Genomic DNA, 23,602 nt, shown 5'->3' with positions numbered 1-23,602 from the left:
GTATGAAAAGTACACGCAGGGTATGAGGCATCAACTAAATATTTACTTGGTACATATATATCAGTTTGGTAAATGACAGTAAACGCTCACTCATCAACATCTTGTATAATATTTGTTTAAACTATGAAAATCCCTTTCAGTCTCTGTGCTAAGTGAAGTGGCTGCTTGATGTAGCTTCATACTGAATGGACAGATATGAAAATGCAATCGATTGTCTCACTTAAGTTTTTAAAATGTTGCTTTAACTGCTGAACGTTTAAAAGGCTGGAGGGCAACGTTTCCTCACATTTTCTATTTTGGCCACAACAGGTTTGTTTTGCAAACTCGATCCCGTCTTTTCTTTGTTTCCTATAAATACTGATTCTCAGCCTGTCCTCGCATGAAGACGAAACCTGTGTTAATCACGTTAAACCACAGAGTCAATTTGAGTGGGCGTAACTCAAATATTTGTCACCTTGATAGTTCACTTCCTGACACAAACAGCGCAGACTTAAGTCATGTGGTGGCGCCCCCTCAGTGTTAAACTGGATTAAAAGCGAGGAGGGGCGGTTCTTCTGAAACCACAGCACAGCGACGGATGAAAGACAAGTTGATGCCACATGAAGAGAATCGATGCATCGAGCCGTCGTGTTCGAGACCTGCAGCTCCTCGTTTACGCTCCTCAGACTGAGGCTGAGTGGAAAGAAAATGAAGCCGTGTAGCTCACTGGAGGGCAGATTTCTGATGATGCTCAGGAGAAACTTAAGAAAAACACTGCTGTGGCATTTGTGTTGGGATGAAGCAGCAATACTTAATATGTGTCCCAAACAAATATGTAAGCTGGGGAAATGGGGGGAAAGTGTTCACAGCCTGGTATTGAAAATGAGCAACAGTATAATCTAAAGGTTTTATTTTTAAATTCATATATTTACAAAAATATAAACTATGACTTTATTTTAGCTTATTTAGCGAATAAAATATTAAGAGAAGTGAAGCAATGTATTCATAAATTCAACAAATCACATGTCGAGTTTTGTTTTATTCTACGCTCTTATTTTAAGAATTCATGAGTAATTCCTACTGAGATTAAGTACTTTTTAAAGAAATGGTACATTACAATGAAGACAAAGTATTGACAATGATTGAGACAGATACTTAACAGTCTTAACAAGAATACATTTGGCCTTATATTTGATATAATGCGCATTTTGTCTTGCCTTTGTAGGTAGTAGACAGTCTTGTAAGCACATGCAGGTTGGTCACCTGCAGGTCTGATGATTGATTAAAAAAGTTTTCATTCATTCATTGAATGAATTACAATGAGCCCTTTTAAACCTTTTCACTGTATTTAATTAGGGGTTATGCAGAAAACTAAGGTTGTTCCCTTACAGATAAATATCCAAGTATTTCAACCATGTTTGTACCAAAATGATTAAACCAAGTCTAAAGTCTTATTATTTTCCTTTAGCATTACAACTACTCCTGATGGAAAAGGGTGATTCAGGTTCCCCATCTCTGTCCCAGGTCTTACTTTGGTAGATTAGTTGTTTGTTTTTTTGTTTTTTTATGCAGTGAGGTGCTTTGTGTGGACTCAGCATTTTATCCTACTGCTGCCTCTGTGCAGTTGTGCATTGTTTGCCCCCTCATTTTTTTTAATTTCACGGCTGTGTGAATAACTTTCAAGGGCATTTCTGCCCTAATTAATTTCTGTCCTTTTACAATGTTGCCTGCAAAACACCTGAATAAAGCATTACTGAACCAATAAGGTAAATGTCAGCTGACTTGCACACATGTTCTGCATTCTGTATTTTAATCTCTTTATCTCTGTGAACACATTCCTGCTACAGAAAACAAAAAAGTGTCGGGTCAGAGCTGCACTGATGATAAAACATATCCCACCTACAGCGTCTCCAACCGAATCACTACTAAACCTAAAAGACAGTTTTTTTCAACCTCTTCTGCTTTGAATTATGAACTGCATGTTGCCAAGTGTCATCTTTAAAACAAAGAAATGCACAAATGAGTCCCCACAGTTTCATAAATATTAATAAGGGTTGTCACCCACAAACTAATCATTAGCATATGAAACCTGGGTGACAATCAAGAATCCGCTGCGTGAGAATCTCCTCCCTTGTTTTCAGGTGCTCAAAAGATTAGAAGAGCCTACAAAGACAGAAGCATGTTGAAATACAAACTTTTAATGATTTAGATACTTTTTCACAAGGCCTGAAAGGGTCTTATACTGTAGACTGAACCATAGACATCAATTCAAATACCCCCCCCCAAAACACACACACACACACACACACACACACACACACACACACACACACACACACACACACACACACACACACACACACACACACACACACACACACACACACACACACACACACACACACACACACACAACAAGACAGAGGGGAGTGAGCAGTGTGCAATGGACCAACACGAAACCTAAAACCCCCTCAATTTATCAAAGTGGCCCCACAAATCAATGTGGATTACTTTGGGAGAAAGCATTGCTCATGTGGCAGTGCATTTCCATTACCACACAACAATATTGGCCGTTTGGGAGGCTGCGGTAATTTTGTCTATTGATCAAATCACAGGGAACGATCACATCACCGTGTCTTAGTTTAGGCAATAACTCAAATATGGAGAAAAAACAAAACCATCATGTCTGTGTGGAAAATAGCACATATACAACACACATATCTGGACACAAACACACTCCGAGAGGGAGCACCCTGATCACACCATCACATCACTGTAGAGGTCAGACAAGACTCGGGCAACATATTGCCAAATAATAAAGGGATTATCCCTGTAATCCAAATGGTGAACACATCCGCCACAGCAGTAGGTGTCACCTTGTCTGATGTCAGTTCAGCCGTCACTCTGCCGTGATAGGAGAGGGAAACGTTGCAGCTTCAAACGACCAACATTTAGAAGATTGTGATGTTATCTGTTCACACAATATGAGCTATACAGACGGCTAACTTAAATTAGCTCAAAGGCTGGAAGAGGAGGAACCAGACAGCCTGGCTCTGTTGGGAAGTCCACCTACAAGAACCTCTAAAGGTCACACATTGATGTGTGTTTAATCAGTACAAAAAACATCTCCAGGATGAGCTCAGCTAACCAGCTGTTGGCTGCAGCTTCATATTGAAAGAACAAATATGAGAAGGCTGTCAATCTGCTCATCTGACTCTCCACAAAGTGAAAATATTTCTTATCGTTCTTTAAATTTCTTACTTTGCAAACCCTTGACATTTTTCCTACTTCAGTTTCATCTGTAATTTTTAGATTGATCTCTTTCTTGTTTCTTACAAGCACTCATTTTTTTCTGCCTCTCATGGCTGAATGAAGAAAACAAAAAACAGTGTTAATCCCATTAAACCCACAGTCATTTTGAGAATGCATAACACCTCACCTTAATATTTAATTCCCAAACATAAACAGCACAGACTTAAATCATGTGGGAGCACTTCCTTTGCACTAAACCCGATTAAAAACTGTGGAGGGGCTAGTTTCTGTGTGGCTACAATCAGCAGCTCACTGTGGAGAGTGACACAGCAGGGAGTGGGAGAGTCAGACACCCACTGTGAGGGGAGAAGGCTAATAATGGGAGTCCTGTCAACACTTCTTACACTCTCTGGTTATTCATCTCACACACACACACGCACGCACGCACGCACGCACACACACACACACACACACACACACACACACACACACACACACACACACACACACACGCTGCTCTCTGTCCACTTAAAATCAGTCACAGTTTAAATGAGACGCAGTGGATGTGGCCACAAGTTGGATCAAAGGGAGCAGCATCACACGTCAACAGGATGGAGCTGGTGGTGAATGTTGTGGTTCCCTGTTTCATATTAAAACAATCAGAGTGTGTGTGTGTGTGTGTGTGTGTGTGTGTGTGTGTGTGTGTGTGTGTGTGTGTGTGTGTGTGTGTGTGTGTGTGTGTGTGTGTGTGTGTGTGTGTGTGTGTGTGTGTGTGTGTGTGTGTGTGTGTGTGTGTGTGTGTGTGTGTATGGGCTGTTTTTTTTAACACTCATATCTAAGAAGCCAAAACCAACACTTGATCAATTCTCAAAATGTCTTCTAACTAATTCTCAATGAATCTACCAATCGATTATTTGACAAATACATTCTGTTGCACAAGGATGTTGAAGAGCCTCTATATTCCTGCAGCGACAGTTAGAGGAAAAAGGAGCGACGTTGGTGACTGACACACAAACGTTTACAAGTGCAGCAAATCAGTATTCAGCTGCCGCCACAACACCCTGTGAGACACACACACACAGTGAAGTGACAGTAAGTTAAGATCTACAGGATTTATCTGAACGCTGCTCCGGGTGCTGCTGCAGAGCACAGACGTGCAATCGATCCTGCAACAGGTTTTGTTGTGTCATTTGTCCTGTTGTGAGAACACAACTGCAGGGCTGCATGGAAATGAGCTAATTGAACATACTTCAGCTTGTTCCCCCGGGTTCCTCCACTGCAAACAAGTGCAACCTTTGGATCCCCTCCCATATTGTTTCACTTACCAGGTAAGGGAAGGGAACAAATGCAACTTATTGTTCAAAACTCTAACTACAAGAACCTAAGTCAGAAAAAAACAAACAGGTATTGATTCAACAGCCTGGGTGGTGCAACACCGCTCACACTGGAGTTGAGTTCAAGAATTAAGAAAGGATGATTCCAGCCTCGTTGTTGCAGCCCTCGTGACTTGTTGTCTACACTCTGCTCAAGATAAGGACAGCAGTGCACACAAAGTGATCACTCCAACCTGCCAGACAAACTGTATGACTCAATTATTATATCATCTTTAAAGGTTCCATTTTGGGATGCATAACTATACTCAGAAACTGGTAGTACACAAATGCACTTCCAGGAAGTAGACTGTCGGCTTCTGCCTCAGCAATAAGCTTTTGTGCTCAAAGGTTTTACTCTGATCTCGCTTCTTCTGACAGCGTGACATTTTGATCAGATCCTTGCTTATCATGTTTCAAAAGGCCTGCTGCCCCTCCATGTTTGAAGCCCACAGGTTCTCAGCTGTTTCATGACTCCAGCTGTTCAAAGACACCGGCCACGTCATCCCGCGTAGACACACTCAAACATGTATCGAGGTCTCCTTTCATGTATTTCTAATCAGCCCACTCGACGAGCAGGTCGCTGATGCTTCTGAAAAAACCCAGATGAGACTCAATTATGTTTCAGAAGTTTCAAAGAAAATTTCTTACAATTTAATTGTTCCAGTATTAAATATAATTAATGAAGTGGTTCTCAAACTGGTTCTGTCTCCATTTGGGAAGGTGAAAACTTAAGGCCCAATTGTTATTTGTAAGTCAATAATAATAGTGGGAACAAGCTTGATTTAATATAGGATTTCTTATTCTATTAAAATAATAGCTTTCTTCTATCATGTAAGCTACTATTCAGTACACAAGTTGAACTCACAGAAGTTCATCAGCATCAAAGAAAGTTCCTACATGAATATCATAAATTAAACTTTCGATGCACTCCATTCATCTGTTTTTAACCCAGGCATGTTTCCGCCTCACACTTTACGAAACCCGAGTTAAAGGTTAGTGCAGTGGCCTCTGGAAGGTCAGTGCACTGCAGGTTCACAAACATATGCAAAGAGAGAAGATACAGGCCGATTAAGAATAAAATCTTCACCAAATCCACAATACATGCAGAGCATTTGAAATTTAAAAAAAACATACTAATTATATCAAAAAACAAATCCAGAAATGCTGCAAATTGCACAGAAAACTTTCTAAAACGTGATGAACACAGCCAGACACCAAATACATTTATGTGGTATACTGGGCAGTTGGCAGCATTTCTGTTTTAGCTTGTGGTTTCTATTTTTGCATGTTTTTTCCCGAATGCTGCACGTAGATAGCCTCGTGTTATCAGACCCAAATTGTCTGCATTAATACATACGGGTCTGAATACGCTCCAAAGGAAATTGTTTGCAGTCGCTGTGTCAATTTGTGCGTAGACCTTGGCTTAACTGGAATCTCTACCACTGCAACTACAAAAAACAACTGGACTTCAACGTCATTGCACTTACCCGCTGAAAATGGCCGCTGATTGGTCCGCACTTCAGAGTGGCTGAGCGAACGTTAACATGAAAAGAGTGTCAGACTATAATCGCACTGAAGAAAACTAGAGCTATGAGCAATGGTCTGGGAGAGTCAGGCTAGCCCACTGATGTCCCATTAGTGCTTTATTTTTCCTTGGCTTGTGTTTGGTCTTCTTGCATCACTTGTCTGAGATGCAGTGTGTTGAGCTCTTAGGGCCACTGGAGATTAAAGAAAAGTCCTGGTTAAATATCTGGATACACTATATGAAAACAACAACAACTGCTGGTCTGAGACAGAAATCTCAGACATTAAAGCCCGAATCCTTCCCCCTGTTTTGATCAACAAATCAAACAGCACGACTTCCTGCAACAGCACTCAACACTGACTTTGAATGTAAATGCACTGCAGAATCATCCAGAATGAGACAGATTTCTAGAAGGACGCATCTGATGCGGTGTGTCACTATAAAATTTCACTCAGTTTGGTCATGTTGCCATGGGCAACCAACTATGGTCTAGGCTGTAAACAGGAGGAGCATGAGCAGAGAGAAACACACACAATGCTGGGAACTGGGAAACAGAGTGAGTCATAGAGAAAAAAAATCTTAGCTCCAAAGATGGTAGAGAATACAGACATGGCCTCGCACTTATTATCCTGTCCAGTCTAACGGCCTCCAGCATCCTGCAGAAAGTCCAGGAGAAGCCTGTCTGATCAGAGTGCTGCAGCTGAGCTGTTGCTCCATGCACACAAACACACTTACAAACTACTGTTGTCAAAACACTGTTTCTGTCCTCCACTGCCAGCTAATGAGAGGAATACAGAGGCAGGAGACACGGTCAGACTCATTATGCCACTGAAGCGCATCTGTAATTGACTTCAACCAAAACATTTCCCTCTCCCTCCTTGTTCTGCTAATAGGAGTCACTCTTCTCTGAACCCTCTGTTGTCCCGTTGCTTTCATATTTCTTGTTCTCTCCCTCACAAGTCTGTCTGTCATTTCACCCATGACGAGGCTCCCGTCGCTCTGATCTTCATGTGCTACAAGCTCCGTCTCCTCCCCCCACGGCCTTCTTCCTCTCCTTAAAGCTTATTTCAGCAGGCGACAGACAGAGAAACACACGCACACACCTCAATTCCACCATCCCCGACTCATGCTGACAGGCAACAACTCTCTGGTTTCCATAGTAACTAGCCTCGACAAGGTCATAATCAAAGGCGATATTGAGCAACAATACTCAACGGCTTGTCATTGAGTCTATTTCCATCCAGGATCAAACGCTGGATGTTTGTTGAGGACTACAGAGGGTTACAGAGTGTTACAGAGGGTAACAGAGTGTTACAGTGTTACAGAGGGTAACAGAGTGTTACAGAGGGTTACAGATGGTAACAGAGTGTTACAGAGGGTAACAGAGTGTTACAGAGGGTTACAGAGGGTAACAGAGTGTTACAGAGGGTTACAGATGGTAACAGAGTGTTACAGATGGCAACAGAGTGTTACAGAGGGTTACAGAGTGTTACAGAGGGTTACAGAGTGTTACAGAGGATAACAGAGTGTTACAGAGGGTAACAGAGTGTTACAGATGGTAACAGAGTGTTACAGAGTGTTACAGAGGGTTACAGAGTGTTACAGATGGTAACAGAGTGTTACAGAGGATAACAGAGTGTTACAGAGGGTTACAGAGTGTTGCAGAGGATAACAGAGTGTTACATATGGTAACAGAGTGTTACAGAGGGTTACAGAGTGTTACAGAGGGTGTTACATATGGTAACAGAGGGTTACAGAGGGTTACAGAGGGTAACAGAGTGTTACAGAGGGTTACAGAGGATAACAGAGTGTTACAGAGGGTTACAGAGTGTTACAGAGGGTAACAGAGTGTTACAGAGGATAACAGAGTGTTACAGAGGGTTACAGAGTGTTGCAGAGGATAACAGAGTGTTACATATGGTAACAGAGTGTTACAGAAGGTTACAGAGTGTTACAGAGGGTAACAGTGTTACATATGGTAACAGAGGGTTACAGAGGGTTACAGAGGGTAACAGAGTGTTACAGAGGGTTACAGAGTGTTACAGAGGGTTACAGAGGATAACAGAGTGTTACAGAGGGTTACAGAGTGTTACAGAGGGTAACAGAGTGTTACATATGGTAACAGAGTGTTACAGAGGGTTACAGAGTGTTACAGAGGGTAACAGAGTGTTACATATGGTAACAGAGGGTTACAGAGTGTTACAGAGGGTTACAGTAGGTTCTAGTTGTGAGTTTAACTCAGTAACATGTGTGGTGAGGACTCATGAAAGGATTGCACGGAGCTGGTTGCTCACAGTGTCATAATAAGTGCTCTTCGAGGTGTCCCCCCGCTGGTCTTCATTCTGCTGCTGATTGTCATGATGTTATGTCAGACCTTTTCTTAAATTTTCTGCAGCACTAAAATGCATATATGATTGAAATGTTTGAGGAAGTGTATTTTTACTGTCAGACGTTTCCATGATGCCTTCTGAGACAACACGTTTCTCCTTCCTAGAAAAAAGCACTTGCATTTGTCAAACAGCCTGCGATAGCTCCCAGTGCTGCATATTCATACCCTGCATGTTGGAAAACTTTCCAATTTCATGACTACAACTTCCTTTATGATGGCTTTAGAGTGTAATAAGAAAGTCACACTAAAAAAGAAAACTGAAAACATGAAATCTAATAGTGACTAAAAAAAATTCACGATATCAATTTTCAAGAGCAATTTTGAAAAGCCTCTCTACCAAGATGTGCACATGAGCAAACACTCCAGGAGTCCAACACTTACACTATTTATTTATGTTCAGATAAGAGTGAACATGTAGAAACTTGTGCTGAAATACGTACATAAACACACCACAGCTGCAACCAACAACTATCTTTATTTGTTTTAATCTACTAAATATATTCTTGTACGTTTTATGTCCAAAATGTCAAATAAAGGGAAAACAAAATCAACATCACAACTTCTAAGAGCTGAAGATACAATCTTCAAATTCAGTTTACCATCATATTAAACAAAGAAAAGCAGCAAATGATCACAAAGGATAAGTGGGAAATGGAGTGTTTGGCATTTTTGCTTGAAAAAAATGGATCAATCATCAAAATAGTTATTGATTAATTGTCTGTTGAGCTACTCATCTTCGCAGCTCTAAAGCACACACACACACACACACGCACGCACGCACGCACGCACGCAGGCAGTTTTAAGAGAGCTTCCTGGCTCTGGTGCTGCTTTACTAAGCACAGTTTGACTGTAACGATCAGTGAAAAAAGCTTAGGAGCAGCAGATTTTTAGGTTTCGCACTGCAGTGCTGTGGCACGGATTGAGACCTGCGCTGAAGAACTAAAGTACAAATGGTTTGCTGCTGTGTTTCAATAAAGACAAAATATAACCTAAAAACAAAACTCAGCAGCTAGAAACTGTGACATAGAAAATCAGAGCAGGACTTGCTTTAAGACGTACATGTACAGAAGAGAGATGAAATAACACACGGTACTTTATGATGTTCTAGACCAAGACAAATCCTTCATTTTGTCTACTAAGCTTGTCAGAGGGGAACACCACCACCACTACCACCAAAAATGTTAAAGTGCAATCCCAGAGGTGCTCACACTCCTACAGCCACAGCTGAAACAGGGATCCTACAGAGAAGCAACCTCCAGGGACCGAAGCAGGCAGCGAGTCAGATCAAAAACAGTGTGGATTATGAGAGGGTGTGGGGGATGAGGCATGTTAACCAAGCTGAAGAGATGCCAAAAGAAACAGTGCCAGTTAGTAAGAAGGAGGGAGCTGGAATATCAACCTGCGGGAGGAGCTGATGGCCCGAGGGCAGCTGGGCTCCTTCGTGCTGAGCAAACACCCACATTCCCCATCAGTCCCAGCAGTGAAGGATCTGCAGCAGTTCTCCCTTCTTCTTTCATTTCAGCATGAATTGCTTCCTCTCTCTTTCTTTCATATCAAATAAAAAAATTTTAAAAAAGCAAAAAGAGACAGAAAAATCTACTTGTGAATTAAGAGAAGAAACAGCAACTGCACACAATCCACTCCAGCCCCGGGACAGTTTGAAATAAATTAGCGTTTAGCACTATTCCCTGTAGCAAGAACCAGTGAGGAAGAAACTGATCCAGCCAGAGTCTGTGATGTCTTTCCAAAGCACCGCAACAAAGTCAAAAGAAAGTGAAAGATGCAAAATGTGACTGAGTCAGCAGCTGAAATGGGGATAAAGATACATTTACTTTATGTGAAAACACAAAGCAGCCATTGATGTCTGTGACAAATAAAAATAGAAACTACAACTAAGGTGTGCACTGAGAAAGAGCAGCAGATGAAGTTACAAATGATGTTTGTACTGAAGAACTTCAGCTGTGGAGAGAAAGTCGGATGCCCACCAGTCTTTTCTGGAGGCTTTTGCTCCGATTAAGCTCTCACCGAGGCTCCTCTGAAAGGCAGAGGAGTTTGACTGTCAGATCAATCAGTCCTCTACTCTGTTCTCTCCTTCCCTGTCTTCTTTTTTCTGTTCTACACACATATACACACTCTCAGGCAGACATGCGAGTACACACAAAGTCCTTGGAAAACATCCAGAGATTAACTTATTAGCCTGTCTCGCTCTCGCCACTCCCGTCTGTATTGATGAAACAACAAGAACACCAGGAAACCTCGAGGAAATGCATCATTCAGGCTATTAAGATGAAAAATGACTTTAAGATGATGCTGCTGGACTCGACTGGGAGACAATGTGACTACATTATGCGTTAAGTGACAAATCTGATCACTGCTAGACACTGAATTATCGCGTATGTGTGTGTTTCCTACTACTCCTTCTGAACTGATGGACTTACGTACACCATTAATGGCTGTTAAAGGTTTGACCTTTGACCTGGAGACTCGATCTTCCAGGCTCGTTTATCCAAACTGACTGATTTCATCCTGGTTACCCATTTCCAGCAGGAGACAGGTGTGTTTATCTTATGCTGTGGCATTTTCACTGTAGTTCAGACGCTGCACAGGCAAAGCCTTTGGGTTTTCTGCTATTCCAACAATGTATTTAGCACAAGTTGATGATTTCTTACATAAAGTATGCCTTTCTGAAAAAGTGGCACAGGTTTGCAGGGCTCATTTTCTTCATTAATAAAGTAATCACTCCATAAAATTCCTAAAAAGTGAAAAACAGTTCATTTTTTTCTCAGTACCCACAGCGATGTCTGGTTTATTCAAATCCTGCCACTGAAAAGTGTCGGAGATCTTCAAACAATCACACACAGCATGCTGACTGTGTACACAATCTGTGTCACAAAATTACTGTGAAGCTTTCACTATTAACATTTATCAGTTGATAGCTCCTGTCATAAACCCTGGACGTGAGGTGAAGTTGGAAACAACTGACAGCTGAAAAACTTCACTGGAATCATGTTTTATTTGCAGAAACCAACTGAGCTGGTGTCCAACAAGAGCTCGTCCAGTCTGGTGCAACAGAGTAGTGAAGTACAGATGAAATTTATATATTCAAATTGGACCTAAACTTAAAACTTAAAACACGGGATAAGAAATCACCGCAACACAATCGTACAACTGATAACCACAATAAAAAAGAGAGTTTTACTACAAGCACTTTCAATTGTATCACGTATTATAAAGACGTGATGTGAGTGTCACAAATCTCATTTCACTATCACCTGCTGAAAAGTGACTTTTAGAAACCACTTTAAGATCTCAGATCATCTGATTTCTGACAATAAATTTGGTCAAATTAAAAAAAATCTTGATTGTGAATAATATGATACAGCACACTCCTGTCATAATGGGAAAACGTTTCTCATTTGAGATTTGTGAGCGTTTTAAAATATTCCCTAATTGTTATTGCTACTGATTTTTCTTTTCACCCTTTTTTTCTTACTGAAAACAGGTGTGCTGGCAGCTTTTATTCGTGTCCTAAAGTGGACGGTCCAGTGATGATTGACTTTGTACAGATTCAGTTTAAAATTTCTTAATTGACACATTTTCAATATGCTTTAATTAGGTTTTTTATTATTGCTTTCTAAGCTCTGTGTTTTGCAAAAATTAATCACTGGGATAGATTGCAAAGTGAAGTACTGTCAGGATGATAACTCCTGGAAACAACTGCAACTATTATAATAATTCAAAGCTTTATTCACAAAATTTCTGAAAATATATTTCCGGGTAAACTTCTATTTCACATTCAAATGACTGTGAGATGAATAGTATGATCTCTCACCTTATGAAAATTTTAAGAAGAAAAATGCAAAGCAGCCCTGAATGTCTGAATCCAGCATTAAACTGTTAAAATGGTCGTGGTGCATTTTAACGTTACTTTCTGCCATAGTCATCTGGTTTATGTACGTGAGTAGGCAGCACGGTGGTCGGGCTAGTTTAGTTTGGAGCGGTGAGGACAGAACCCACCTCTCCGCGGTATAACCAGTCTGTAGTTTGCATGAGGAAGGTCATTTGCATATCTGCTCCCAAAGTGTTAAAAACAGAAATATTAAACAACTATACCGCAGCCTTTTACTTAAATCTGCCTTCCTTATACCCACATGGTATGAGGGCATGAATTTATTAAAGATATTTATATAAACATGCATCATTACAAGTGTCACTGTGATTTTGAATGAGGTTTTCTGCTCTTGGCCCAAGTTCCACCATGACTCCTACTTCAATGTTACACTTGTGCTGCTATGTTAAAACCTAAATGCCTCTCAGGTTGTCTTTCGGCTCTTGGTTTATCTTTCTCACTGCCTGATTAACCTCTGAAAATGTTTTTTTTCACAGAAAAGGCGGCTTCTTTCCGAGGGAGCAAAAGAAAAACTGAGAATAAAGATAAAAGAAGAAATATTCCAAAGCATAGAAATGTTACATCGTCCCCCTTCTTTGCCTGCTTTCTGTCACAGAAGTGTATTTGCAGCTGGTAGTCTGTTTCTGTCTTGATAAACACATACAAGCACTTTGTTCTTCAGTTGTAGACGCATCTCTGTGCTCTGCAATCAAACAGATAAAGACAAGCTTTACGACCAACCTTTATGTCCACTCCAGCCCTGTGTAGACAGATAAATACAGACAGACACATTCACACACCTACGACAACCCTTCCCACATGTATACACACATAAAAGCTCCATCCGACACAACACTAGTTGCTAATCATAGAACAAAGAGAGCCTCCAGTCAGCAGGCTTCTCCATTGATCAGCTATAGAGAGAGCAGCAGGGAGGTCGACAGCCAGCTTTGTTACACCAGGAAGAAGCCCCAGCACAGCTGCAGGTAGAGAAGTCAAACACATTCACAAAGCTGCAGCAGTCTGTCTGTCTGAGTTCTGCTACCAGACCTTCACATTGATGATGGCCTGTTGCAACACGCCACTGAAAAGCTCTTTATTATAGAAAATAGAGCTTTTGTAAACATCTTTGTTCAGGTCAAAACCAGGATGAGGAAGTCTGTCTCTGCACTGAAAACATTAACTCCCCTTTCAGTGGGAATAAAAGATGAGTCTGCTTCATAAAACCACTCTTTCCTGTAAGATTTGACATGAATATAGCTTCAGAAAAAAAGCAAGCACAGGTGTCATACAGCTGCACCACCTGTGAGTGTTTCACTCATCTTATATAGCAACAACAGAATAACAAAAGCTAAGTCTTCTCTGCTCTGGTCTCGTTGCTCCGGTTTCTCTTCCTCACCCGGGAGCTCAGTTCAACGCTGTTGGCCTTTTCTATTCAACAGTCTGCAGGCAGACCTGCTGACGGCCAGGTCGAAGCCGTTTGTAAAGAAGTGCAGCATCAAGCATTCTGTCTGACACGTCCCGGCCGCGGGTCAGACTAAAACACAGACGCATCCCAAACAAGAGCCAGCAGAGGAAAGAGAAAGGAGGATTTATGGGAGATATCTGTGATGTCTGCACAGACAAATACATCATGCATTCAAAACATTAAAACCATTTCCCCAAACACACGACCCTGTCTTTCTCCTCTCTAGTCCTCCCAGACGTGTTCACAGCACTGAGTTCAGGTCTGAAAACACCCAGGGAAACAAAAAGACCTGCAGCTTTCATCAGACATCGACCAGCTTCACTCTTCAAAGATCAAAATGATGCATAATGGAGGCTGTTTGTGTTTTATGTTCGCGCATCAAAGTGATTCTGAAAACAAAAGATCCTATCTAAAGAGATGGAATGTGTGTGCACGCATGTGGAAGTATAGATATGTGTTTGATCATTGTGGTGTACTTAAAGATCTCCTCCAGTCATCTTTTAAAAGATAAAGATACTTGAAATGAATACTTGTTTTTCATAAAAAGTCTAAAACTTCTGCTTAAACATCCATGTCTAGTGAAAATGAGTGAAGAAAATTGTGTGGCGGTGAACTTTAAGATTATGTTTTAATGATTTCCTCTCATTCAGTAACAGTCGTGAGAATATAAATAACTTGCAGCCCACACACTGCAGCCAATAAGACAAAAACAACCCTGAACCTGCATCTTGATTCATCCCACCGATCTGTAACATGTTGAAGTCAACATGCTTGTTTCATCATCTAATCCAACACCTCTGTGTTGGTGTGAATGTGCTGCTTCAGGTACTGATGAAAACAGGATATACAGTACATGAGATATGAGACACCCTGGCTTTTACTTTTTTGTTGTAGATTTTTGAATATCATGTTGTGTATGTTGTGAGTTTGTATGGCTGCAACCTCGGCCTCCTGTAAAAGAGGTGTTACAATCTCAATGGTGCTTCCTGGTAAAATGAATACGAAATACAATCCGATGCTAAACCCACGATCACAGCAGTAAGACACTAGATCTTAAAAAGTCTTGAAAAGAAAAGTAATCTGCAACTTTTTTAATAATTGATTATGACAACAATGCTAAACATTTGATGGTTCCCATCATTATTACACCCAAGTGTTTTTTACACAGCACCTGAGCGAGTATAGCTTCACTATAAGCTTTGTTTTACCAATGTTTGGGGATCATTATTCTATGGCAGACATTGCATTTTCAAATAAATATTGTAATGATAATACAACAATGTTAAAATAACTGCCTACTGCTACCAAAGCCCTCCACAGACCCACAGAAATGCCTTAACCAGTGATAAAAAAAAAAAAAAAGGCCATTGCAGACCTAATTTTGTCTGTTGTCTAAAATACAAAGTAAGCAGCAAAACTATGCACTTCTCATCTTCAACTAATCTAAAAGGAGTGTACCAATTTGACTGGTCAGCATAGTATTTTACAACACTTTCGTTTTTTTTTCCCCCTCAAAGCCTCTGCATTGACGCTCCGCTGCATCAGTGCTCTCACTGAAATTTAGGAAGGAGATTGTGCTTCTTGTTTTTGTCAGGCTGACACAAGCTTTGTTGGGGACTATGTGTTCAAAATGTTTCTTTATTTAGTCTCCTCAAAGAACACAACATGAGGCAGCCATGGACACAATTAATGTTGTCAGATCTCCCACACAAACACAACCCCAACATTTATCTTCCTCTTTCCACTTCACAGATGACTGCTTTGTCAACCAGGCATAATACAATCTGCCAGTCTTTCAGCTAGGTTGCTTATTTGCCTGATTCGGTAAAATATAGCAAAGAGAGAAAAGAAAGAGGAGATGACGCATAACAAAGGGGACTTGAATGCTTTAACATGACACGCAGAGAGGAAACTCAGATCATCCTGTTCTTGGTGTTTAACACAGATTGTGAACACCCCAAAAATATCAGCAATACAAGAGAATCAAGTGAACGGAGGAAGGAGATGAGGGTCTGGATGCGTCTGAGCGTGTAGCGGCACAGCACATCTAGAAAGGGAATTAAATTAATTTGACAACTTGAAATATTAGAGCTATAAGTGTGTGTGTGCGCTACTGTAGCAAGGACACACTGTTCCCTTCACCATTATGGTGCTCACTGGTAGCACTGGAGTGGGGGCACGATGCACTGGAGGGTCCTCAGAGTAATGAGTAGCAGCAGGCTGAGTGCCTACTTACTTATTATGGAAAGGTCCAGAAGGAAAGTGAATTACAGCAGCTCAGCAACACCTCGGGACGGACTGAGCACTAAAACTACATGACATCATCACACCGCAGGCCTGCTTTAAACACAAGAGTGAGGTCACTGCGGAGATGTCGAGAAACCACAGACGACTCGAGTAAAAATGAAAGTAAACACAAGTCAGATGATTGATTTGGGTCCATCTTATTAGCTGATCAATATGAGATTGAAGAGAGGGCGGACGAGCCATAAGAGGTCTGGGCTGAAAGCATGTGTGCTGTCCACAGTCTCCATTTAATCTAAACTGACAAGATGAGTCGAGCGGCTGAGGAGTCACATCCTCTACTGACAGCTGGGAATAAATGGCGGCATCAAAACAACAACATGGAGCTTTGTGGCAAGTCCCAGAATAATTTGTTTGCAACCATGGATGCAAAGATTGAGTCATATGATACTGTTGCTGCTGGATAAAGTCATGATGCTGTTACATGATGTACAATCGTGACTTAAATATCACATCACAAGAAACACTTTCTTCGGAGGAGGATCTCATCTGGTCTCCATATACAACCTGTGGTACCCTTAAAGGGTCATTTCACCAAGAAGATCATATCATTTTTGTTGTTAACGAAATTCTAATAAGTGAGGTTTAATTTGTGGGGTTCACAGCACTGAAAATTAAGAAAATGAGAGCACCAGTGCCCCCTTCCTCTTGATAATCCACAGAATATGCTGTGAAAAATTCTCATGGTCGTCTTTCTGTGACAAAGTTTCTGGAGAGGGATTTTCTTTTCTAATCTATAGGCGACTTAAATCCCTACAAGATGGGTGTGTCAGGACATGTCAGGAAAAGTAAAACCAAAGCTATTTTCATGGGTAGATTTACCAGGAAAGTGGGAAAAAATGTTTTTGAATATGTGTGAACTCACCCTTTACTGGTTTTATATGCTGATGAATATTACATAAAGGTCTGAATGTCACATCCTCATCGATTTTGACAGTGAACTTGGTTGAAGTAGCTCTTAACGCAAATGCTTTAAAAAAAAAATAATGAAAAAATATTTTAAAAAACGTATCTTTGTTGTTATTAGTTTCTCTTTAAGTGCGGCTCGAGTAACAGATTGTGTGTTAATATTTACACCTGCAACAGGTCTACGCTTCACCTCGCTCTCTGCATTAAGACCAACCAGACTCCATTTGTTTTTAAAGGAGAAAAGTACAAATTTCCTAATTACAGAGGAGAAAGAAAATCCAGAGGAAAGCAAAGCTCCAGGAGTGACACCAACGGGACAGAATTTACTTTGCTGAAATAACTAGCAATTGCTGAAAGTAATAAGAGTCCAAACTCTCAAGTAAGAGTAAGTTATTCATGCACTGCATTATGTTATGAAGAGTCTGATTGGGCCTGAAATTACCACCTTTAGCTTCGAAGGGCTTAACACTGACACTAATATTCACTTTGAAGGCAGAGAGAAGCTGACTGAACGTAACATTTACGCTTCTTTTCAACATCAACTTTAATGTTATGAGTCATGAGCGACACCAAAATCATTCTTAATAAACACTGCGTCAGTATTTCTGACGACAGCCACGTCCAGAGTTTCTTCATTTGCATGCAACAGACAGAAAGCCTTTCTGTCAAGAATCAGAACCATTTCCACATCAAACTGGAGACTACACTCAGGTATGTGTGTACACATGATGGAGTCTTAAGACCTGTTGCCAGGATACTACCAAAGCCTAAAATAACACGTCATTAATGATGATTCACACTTGCTTGGAGCAAAAAAAGCAGAAGCAACAGACCAACTTAAATACTGTATTTTCTCTTCATCTACAACGAGAACTGCAGGTCTCTTTTCCTCATCAAGAGCATTCAGGAAAACGTAGCACACAAATAATGCCCCAATAAAAAAATGTTACAATAAAATGGAGTCCTCTGAGGCCCATTTTACTTTTAAAGAACAAAAGTGTCAAGAAAACAAAAACATAATCAATAAAAAAAACCATCTGATTCTGTTTTTTGTTGCAGAATCAAAACAGAAATATCACATAAACTGGAGTGTGCAGCCATCCTAGCACTTAAATACAGCCTAGTTTTGTGCCAAACACTAACATCGCCATGTTACCTGATGTTTAGCAGAGTACTGTAATGTTCTGTCCACCAACTCTGACGTGGGCCCTCACCCTTCTTTAACACACAAAGATAGAGAGCCACAACAAGCCCCTACAAAACACTTCTGTTCCAACACACACACACACACACACACACACACACACACACACACACACACACACACACACACACACACACACACACACACACACACACACACACACACACACACACACACACACACACACACACACACACACACACTCTCACACTCGAGCAGATTAGTGTAGAATTTGCTGACAGATGGAGCTGGAAATGCAGCAGGAAGAGCTGCCTCACAACAAACACCAAGAATACCGTGTAAAGCTGTCTTTGTTACGGCTGGTCTGTAGATTGAGGATGTTGGAGTGTTACTCTTAGAGAGGCTGTACTCCTCTTCTTTCACACAACCAAGACAGCGGGGGAGGAAGAATAAGAAAGGACTAAATCCTACTCTGCAGCTGGAGAAGAAATATCAGAGTGATACAGAGAAAGAGTCTGAATTTATAAATGATACCTGCATTAAATCTCTGTGATGGATTTACATATTCACATATTTAAAGCGTCTATATTCTCAGCTGAAAAAAACCGAGAGGCAGTTTGTGTTTGTGTGTTTGGGCGCTTGGATCATTTCCAAGCTCGGACGTAAGGTGGACGGTAATTTGTTCTGCATGTCAGCCGCTGACAGCTGCAGCGGCTCCTTTGGCTCGCTCGGCCAAGCCGCCTCATTTATTGGCCGGACCTGGCAAGGCGGCGTGACTCACAGCCGACAGGTAAACCCACATGTAAGTCTGGCCCTGCGTCGCCTGCAGCGCTCCTCGTTGCAGCCCAGCGGCATCTTTTGTCACCCAAATTACCTCAACGTGAAGGGACTGCAGCTGGCTGCTAGTCTGCTGAGCTCAAGGGGTAAAGGGGGGATGCAAGGAAGAGCAAGATATTTGTAGGATTAGTCTCATTTGGCCAAGCAATTGTGTGTGTGTGTGTGTGTGTGTGTGTGTGTGTGTGTGTGTGTGTGTGTGTGTGTGTGTGTGTGTGTGTGTGTGTGTGTGTGTGTGTGTGTGTGTGTGTGTGTGTGTGTGTGTGTACTCATTTACTGTATATGTGCCTGTGTGTGATATTATGTTGTCAAACATAAACAGTGAACATCAAAGCTGATAATAAAAAAAAAAAAATGTATCCAGAGTGTGGAGAATCAGGATGAGGGAGACAGATGCATTGATATGCAAAACACAGAGATAGCCTACGTGTGAGTGTGTGTGTGTGTGTGTGTGTGTGTGTGTGTGTGTGTGTGTGTGTGTGTGTGTGTGTGTGTGTGTGTGTGTGTGTGTGTGTGTGTGTGTGTGTGTGTGTGTGTGTGTGCGTGCGTGTGTGTCAGAAGAGGCGGGACAGCTAGGCTGAGCTCAGCAATGATTGCTCTGTGTAGGAAGTCAAGATTACGCCTTCTCTCGCTGCGACTGCTATGAAATCCCACAACACCGGTCATCACACTGAGACGCTTAATGACGTCCCGCAGTGACTGCACAGAGACACCTACAAAGTACACAAATAGACACACACATGAGTGCATCGGTGGAGGATGTGTTGTCACCTCACTCGTTAGCTCAGTTCACCAACACGGCAGGGAAGTCAAAATTATGGCTTCAAGCTTCGGTGCTCAGCACATTAACATGCTCCAAGAAACAAGAGACACAAAGTTATTGCTTCTCTCCTGGTGACCGGATGCTTGTCTGCAGGATATGAGAGTTTCATCCAGACGTTTAGACTCAAATAAAACCTCCACTAGGCAACACATTTATAACAGGATAACAACCTCTTTCTACACATTTAGCTCATCACCACCAGGACTATTGATTCACTTACACACATCAAGCCAGAGAGACAGAATGTTTTCCTTCTCTAACATTCAGAATAAATTATCTCCACAGAGATTTACTGTAATGCTCGATAAGAAAATTATAAACACACTCGTCTTATTAGATAAAATCACAGAACGGAGCCACAAAAATCGTTCCATTCCACCAGATTGAGATTCCGTAGAATCGTCCTCTTCACTTAAACAAAGACTTCAGCTTCTCGACACTTTCCAGCAACCAAACATGCTGCATGTTCTGCTATTAAAAGCTGACATTTAAGACCAAATGTAAAACCTGGTTTAAGGTGTTGAAAAAGCATCTTTTGTCTGAAACACATTTATTGAATAAAAACATTGCGGTAATGTTTGGAAACCTTTTAGTTTGAGGTGGTTTCAGAGCGCTCAGTGTTTCTGAGTAACTTCCACAGTCTGATTGCCTGTGGCCAAATCACTTCCAACATCAGTCTCCAGATGAGAAGCTGCTCTCAAACACATTATCTGGGTTTTGGCGCCACTGTGGCCGATAGTTCCTGCTGATGAGCTATTTGTTTTCAGCACCTGACTCACATTTACTCAAGTACTGTACTAAAGTACAATGGTGAGGTACTTATACTTTACTTGAGTATTTCCTGTCAGGAGGAAATATTGTACTTTCTATTTCACTGCATTTATCTGACATTTGTCTGACAGCTTTAGTTGGATTTAAGATGAATATTTGACACAACGGATAAAATAACAATCTTTTCAAATATAGCACATTGTTCGAGATGAAATCTGGGTTTTCCAACGTTTTTGGTTTCTGATATCTTACAAAAGTCAGGGTCACATTTTAGATTTCTATGAGTTGTCAAATAGAGATTTGTCCTCTAAACTTCCCACACGGTTTCATTTTAATAAAGTTGAAATTATACAATATCTCACCAAAAAAAAGATTAGAGTAATTATCTGACAACCGCCCAGATTTATCTGCTGTCTCTGGATATCAAACTGGAGATAAAGTAGTTTAAAGAAGCCCCTGCAGCACCTACAGCAGTAACAGGCCACTTAAACACTGATGCTTCAGTATTAATAATAAGTTAATGTCATAATAATCAGATATCAGTCAGGGGGATCACACTAGGACTTTTACTTTGATATTTGAACTACATTTTACTGCTAATATCTATCGCATTTGACTTTTTATTGAGTGTTTTTACAGTCTTGTCGTGGTACTTTTGCTCAGGTAAAGGATGTGAATATTTCTTCCACTACTGCTAACTTCTACACTTCTGCTCTCAAGCATCACTTTCTCTAAACCGTACACATCATCTTCCTCTGAAATGCCTCTTGATACAGGCAGGAATTATGTTGTATGAGTCATTTATTTAGATTTGTATCAAAGTTTACTGTGTCTATTGATGTAAAACGCACATCTACTGTCTTATAGTCTGCAGTGCAGAGTGAAGCAGTCTCTAGCTCAGTTATGTTCCAATACATTATTCTTTGAATCTTCTTTGAAGATTAAAGGCTTGTTTTGTGACAGATGATGACGTCTAGTTCATAACAAAAACAACACATAACTAACAAAATATGCACAACTGATGTTTCCCTGTGCCGGTGTGTCAGCGCTCAAACATGCAGCAGCTTTCAGAGCCCAAAGATAACGCGAGGATGCAGTACAGCAGGCTGACTGACCTGGCACATCTTCTGCACAGACAGTTTGACCAATCAGCTCGAGGCACTCATCAAGAAGGGGCATCGACCTTTGAACTCTGACCCCTGTGGATACTTACTATTGCCCTGCAACTATACACTCCCACACACATACAGGCATTGACACATGCTCTCTCTCTGTCTCTGCACACACACACACACACACACACACACACACACACACACACACACACACACACACACACACACACACACACACACACACACACACACACACACACACACACACACACACACACAGATGGCCCTTGTGCCACAGACCACCCCTCACCGCTGCACTCTGCCCCACTGCCTCTATAATTAATGGACCAGCCCTGCCCCTGGTCTCTGGCAGGAAATCAAGGAAGTGTGCATTCATAAATATTTACAGAAAACACCATGAAAATTTCACATAAAGAAAAATACAACATCTCAGTGCCGATTTTCCCAAACGTACTGTACTATTAGAATATAAGAAATATCATCCTCATCCTCCACTGTGTGGTATCACTGCTTACCACACAGACTCACATCCTCACAATTGCCTGCCCTCCAAAATAAAGGCACATCAATTAATTTAGCTCTACCCTTCAGAGTAAAAGTGGACCACTGTAAAATCCCCAAATCCTTATCAAGTTATAATATTACTTAAACATTTTAAAAGATTTTTACAAACATTTTACGCTGTGAGCTTCAAAAAAATATGATCATATTGCTTTTAGTCTTTCATGATTTCAGTAGCTTACTGCAAGGATTTTTTTTTTTAAGAAGAAGAAGAAGAAGAAGAAGAAACATTATAATTGAGCAATCCCTCCAAATACAAGATTGTGTAACTGTTGTACTCACAGAGAAACCTGCCCAGAAGGGACAGGAGTGCCGGACTCGGGGTGATGTGGTGAGAGCCAGAGCCGCGAAGCTGACGGCCAGGATGAGGCTCCCCAGGACCATCTGAGAGACTCCCAGAGCCAGCATGATCCTCGTCCGGGTCCGGTACTCCCTCAGCCGGGACAGGCTGCGGGAAAGCGATGCCGGGCTCAGGGACCCGGGGCCGCCGATGCCGCTGCTGCCGCCGCGGGGCAGCGCGTTCACCGGCATTGTCACTGAAGGGTACGACCAAGCGGGTTAGACAGATGCAGGTGTAGCAAATAAGCACAGTTACATCCAATGAGAGCAGCAGCGTCGTGTGTTCAGCCTGCAGAGAGCTGGTAAATGGTGGAACTCGAGGTCACTGTCCGATATGGATGATCTCCATCAATTAAGATGCTCGGAGTCGCTCCAATTGGAGATGCGCTGCGGCTGATGGGAGGAGAAAGGTGAGCAAAGAGCGGACTGGACCGAGGTACCAGCTGCCTACCATAACACACACAGAAAGTATGACTAATTTCAAGTCTAATTTCACAAAATAAGCCGCTGGAGTTCTCCGTGACTGCTCCAGCAAAGCGCCCATTCCTCAAAAGTCAAAACGCAAAGAGGAAAAACCCTAAAACGCATCATCCTGATGTCAACCAGCTTTGCACCATTGTCATCGCCTCTGCAGGCTCTCCAACAACTCAAAAGCGAGGTGAAGCCTGGATAGGACGCGTGTTCAAGAAACCACTCCACGGAGATTAAAACACAGAAAAACGTCTAAATCGTTGAAATCACACGGATTTTGTCCGCAACGAGCAGCGCGTCTCCTGTGAGGCACCCCGCCGTGGTTTTCACAGACGACAGCAAACCTATCAGCCAGGACAGGAGATGCACACTGCGTATTGGAGGTGTGCCACTCTGTGTCTTCATGGCGGCTTG

At 41.6% G+C, this 23,602-nt stretch overlaps 1 protein-coding gene across 2 annotated transcripts in view; it reads right to left on the bottom strand.

Annotated features, from left to right (window-relative positions):
- The window catches only part of fam189a1 (family with sequence similarity 189 member A1), an 87,758-nt gene extending 64,156 nt beyond the window's left edge, over positions 1-23,602 (bottom strand). For both annotated transcript variants that reach the window (XM_069697651.1, XM_069697652.1), the window contains exon 1: positions 22,661-23,602. In XM_069697651.1, coding sequence (XP_069553752.1) covers positions 22,661-22,909 — 249 coding nt within the window. In that variant the 5' untranslated portion in view covers positions 22,910-23,602. The remainder of the gene's footprint in view (positions 1-22,660) is intronic.

This window comes from Brachyistius frenatus, unplaced genomic scaffold, assembly GCF_029030835.1.
Source record: "Brachyistius frenatus isolate BFR_SWC_R1_liver_20210118 unplaced genomic scaffold, ASM2903083v1 Contig_24, whole genome shotgun sequence".
Lineage (NCBI taxonomy): Eukaryota > Metazoa > Chordata > Actinopteri > Embiotocidae > Brachyistius > Brachyistius frenatus.
The sequence above is the reverse complement of the archived record's forward strand: the minus strand, read 5'-3'. Positions and strand labels throughout refer to the sequence as shown.